The 4,392-nt window shown below is 41.4% G+C and overlaps 1 protein-coding gene across 1 annotated transcript; it reads right to left on the reverse strand.

The window, feature by feature from the left end:
• Positions 1-1,326: 1,326 nt before the first annotated feature.
• LOC115749841 (transcription factor MYB53) lies at positions 1,327-3,003 on the reverse strand. The gene is made up of 3 exons (XM_030686832.2): positions 2,795-3,003; positions 2,590-2,719; positions 1,327-2,417 (listed from the first exon to the last, which is right to left on the reverse strand). Exons 1-3 carry the CDS (start codon positions 2,925-2,927, stop codon positions 1,583-1,585), a joined length of 1,098 nt encoding a protein of 365 aa, XP_030542692.1. The 5' UTR covers positions 2,928-3,003; the 3' UTR covers positions 1,327-1,582.
• Positions 3,004-4,392: the final 1,389 nt, after the last annotated feature.

Consider the following 4,392-nt stretch of genomic DNA (forward strand, 5'->3'; position numbering starts at 1 on the left):
ATTGGTCGAAATGACTACATTGAAATTTTGCACAAAATTTTATGACTAAATTGAAAGAATTGAGAAATGTATGACTTAATTGACATCCGTATGATAGTTTATGACTGATTTGGATGATTTCCCTTGTATTTGTTCAATTGCAGCAAGCAACGATGGTCACTAGGGGATGGCAAGATAGAGACAAAGAGGAGGAGAGAGAGGACAAGGCCACCTTGATCCCAATGGTTGAGGGCGCATGTGGGAACACGGTGAAGATAAATATCATTGATTGAGAACATGAGATGGGTATAGCAAATGGCAAAGTGGACTTCACCTTTCTTTTTTAATATAAGTGCATTGAAAGTCGTAAAACTTATCGCGAAAATTCAATGAGTCCTAAATTTAAAAAAAAAATGCAATTATGTCCTAAAACTTGTTAGAAGTGCAACCAATTCCTCAAACTTGTCAAATTAATAATCAAGTCATTTCGTTAATTGCACTTTTTGAAAAAATTTTAGGACTTATATTGTACTTTCATTACAAGTAATAGGACTTGACTGCACCTTTTGAATGTTTTAGCATTCAATTGCACTTTTGTGACAAGTTTTATGATTTCATTGTAAATTTTCAAAAATTTTAGGACTCAATTGCACTTTCATGATAAGTTTCAGGACTTCCAAGTGCACTTATCCCTTCTTTTTTTCAAAGTACAAATTTAAGTTTTTTGGAAGAGGCATGGTGAATAAAAGCAATATACTCAAGGTTTAGACTTGATCAAGCATGGACAGATTGTTACCTATATATGGTTGATCTAGCATGGCTGAGCAAGGATACAGTATCTTCTGGTCATGCCTCCAATCGGTTAGTTACGAGGTGTACATACCACCCACGTACAAACTTAATGAAAATTACATGCAGGTGGCCTCATCCCTAGAAGCCCGGGGCGATCGGCTTCGCTTCTACGACTACCTTCCCAGCCGTTGCAAATGTTGAGCGAGAAGGATAAGGGGCGCACAAACAATATTTTTGCACGGGGATGCGATTCGCCAAGCTGGGGCAAGCAAGACTTGCACACCAGAACGAGCAATCGAGAAATTCATTCACACCGCCATCAACGAAAGTCATCCGCAAGAGAACAGCTATGCCTAACCCTTAGCTTATATTTATAACCCATAAATCAAGGACATCAACTAACTAATCAGACACGAGCCCCCAATTAAAGACATTTGCGATCAGCATCGCAAGAAATTGCAGCCTCATGATGTAATTCTCGACAGAAATCCGGACAAGTTGAACAACGGGGAAATGACAATAAGATTTTTGCCAGCATCTCTCGCTTTATGACAGAACTCGAGGTCAGATTTGATCCACAAGACGATTATGTCCACAAAAAATGTACACAATATGCATGTATGGGGATTGCACGAGGCCTACATACAAATCTAACGCACGTCCGTACGTGCTGGTATGTCGTATATGCTGATACAAAGTGTGTCATTTACACAAGCCCTAAAGCACAAGAACCATATTAATGTAACGACACGGTCTGTATAGTGACAAAGAAAAGTACTTACGGAAATAATCACTCAAGCATGCTTTTATGCTAAAATTTTGTAAGAGAGGAGAATGGTTCTCGATGCACCACCGGATCTTCGAAGAAAATCTCGCCCCAAGATGAAGAAGACGAAGAAGCAGAGCCTCCGGAAGAGCCGCTTTTGGTGTCCCGGCGGTCACGGACTGCGGATGCTTCAGCCAAAGATGGAGGAAGAAACAGATCGAGATCATCGTAGTCACACCATAGAGCGGAGTCCGTGGTCCCTAGAAGATGATCGACCCCGTTGACCATGGAGAGACATTGACTTGTCGTCGTCCTCTCGACATGGTTATTCAACGAGGTTTGGAAGCTGAAAGGGACTAGTGGTGAGGTGTTTGTCAAATTATTGGATGCTAAATGATGATGAGCAGTGAAGTTATTGTCTGGAAGTGGTTGAGAGAAACTGGTGATTCCCTGAGAAAATAATTTCGTCGTCGACGACAACGAATGAAAATCCGGGTCTTCTTTGATAGGATCGTACGTGTTATAATCGTGGGTTGTCTCCGAAACGCATGAAGTTTGGCTGAATAGATTGTTGTTGCTGGTTGCGGCCGAAGCTGGAGATTGGAGAAGACCCTGTAAGTACTGAAGACTATTAGCTAATTGAAGAGCATCGGAATGTAAACCGAGCGCCGATTCATCCAGCGGTCGAGAATCGATCAGCTTGCTCAGGTTCGCCAGGGCTATGAGCTGCGACAAGCTCGATGAGAAAACATCTGTCCTCCGTCGGTGAGTCACTGGGTCGAAGCCCATGCGGATCAGCTTCTTCTTCAGGTGGGTATTCCAGTAGTTCTTGATCTCGTTATCGGTCCGGCCCGGGAGCCGCGTCGCAATCGCCGACCATCTGGCACATCGGAAAAACCACGTTACTCGACCATAAGAACCATCTACGGGCCTTACACGGGGCCGTCATGACTCGTGACCTAGAAAATAGTATATCGAATGCTGGAAAACAAGACCGCGCGCGACGAAAGTATTGATTTAGCGTCTCAGGTAGGGTTTCCAGAGTTCATTACTTGTTTCCGAGCTCGGAGTGGAGATATAAGATGGTTTGCTCCTCTTCCGGGGAGAGACTCCCTCTCTTGATGTCCGGCCGCAAGTAGTTTATCCATCTCAATCTGCAGCTCTTGCCACATCTATTAAGACCTGCACAGTAAGCTCACAAGTAAGTAATAAATGTGCGTTTGCGTGAGGCACACAGATAGAGAGGGGGTTGGAAACCTGCACGTTTAGGGAGAGAGATCCAGCTTCCATGGCCGTGTTGCTGGATGAAATCAAGAAGCTTCTTGTCTTCCTCGGAAGACCAGGGTCCTTTCTTCAGGCCATTACGTTCACAACATGGGGATCTTCCCATGATTTTTTCTTTCTTTTCTTTTTGTCTTGTGGATTGTGATCCTAACGACACTTGTTTCTTGCTCGACTCGGCTGCTTCCTTGTGGTGCTACCCAGTAATCCTTGGCTTCAACACTATATATACAAGATCTCAGCCATTCCTCTATTTTTTATTTTTTTTAATGAAACACAACCTGTCTAAATTATTTTATTTCGGTTAGACAGAAATGATTGAAGAACTTCCCTAGAAAAATGTCCGCGATAGACCTTCTCTCTTAATGAAATGACATGTATATCCTTTCGACGTTTCAGTATCCTCAATCGCGATCGTGAAAAACTGCGTGTCCCATACTTTGAAAATTCACACAGAGACCAATCCACACTAGGAAGTAGGAACCGATGTTGAGTTGTCAAGGAAAAATTAGGGAATAACTAAAATGTATATGGACTGATTAGATTAGAGAAATGCTTCCCCGACAGTATTATCGGGGACCGTACGGTATAATCTCAAGTAGATCCTGTAAACCATCATCGCATGTTTTGCATAAAACACTCATTGATTGGGAGACCACGTGGTCAGAAATAACTGGCAGATCTGATGCGCTAGCAGCTTTCAATAGATTATATAGATCCCATTTGAATTCCGCCACATCTAATGACTTAATTGCATTTTACTAACCAAAGCCATTTAGTATATTTTTGTTTGTAAAACTGCACATGTATATATGGTGCAGTCAAACACAGTACTTAAACGATAGAATATGGTTATTTTAGCAATTTATTTTAATTTTTGTGCCTTGAGGATTTGCAATCTTTTTCCTTTATTTAGTAATCGCGCTGGCCTTAAGCTAAGTGAATCCGACTGGACAAAGTTGTTCTCTAAAGTAACGTATTATTTAGAGTCGGCTGTCTTGATTCGGAATATTATGAGGAACTATTGATACCATAATTGCTAGCTAAGAACGACTAAGAATTACCATGGTTTAAAAGGTGTGCAATTTGGGGAACTAATCTCGTAAATCTCCCGGTCAAAGCTGCGCTGTCTCCCCCTCCTTCCAACACAAAATTATCATCAGACATTAATTAAAGTTAACAACCTCGAAACTGATTGCATGGCACGTGTACGATCACTGTTGGCTGGAGGAACCTCCCCCATGCACGCAACAGACGGCTCTGTCGTCATCTTTTTTTTTTTTGCATGCCCAGAATTCAACACCCTCACGTCTCATGTTCTAGACCCTCGTAAGGCCTTGCTTCTAATTTAATCAAACTATAGACTCTACCGACATTGTTTCATTTCGGAATATTATTAATATTGCCGTTTGTACGTAGGGCGACACATGTAGTTTCGCTACTGTAGTTGATCTCGATCATATAACTTGCAATTATAATGATGAAGAACAAATAATTATTATCATATATAGCAAGGGAAAGTTATAAAAAAAAGCCATAAATCTATTGTAATTGTGTCAATTTAGTCTTTAATT

The sequence above is a fragment of the Rhodamnia argentea genome, chromosome 2 (assembly GCF_020921035.1).
Source record: "Rhodamnia argentea isolate NSW1041297 chromosome 2, ASM2092103v1, whole genome shotgun sequence".
NCBI classification, from domain to species: domain Eukaryota; kingdom Viridiplantae; phylum Streptophyta; class Magnoliopsida; order Myrtales; family Myrtaceae; genus Rhodamnia; species Rhodamnia argentea.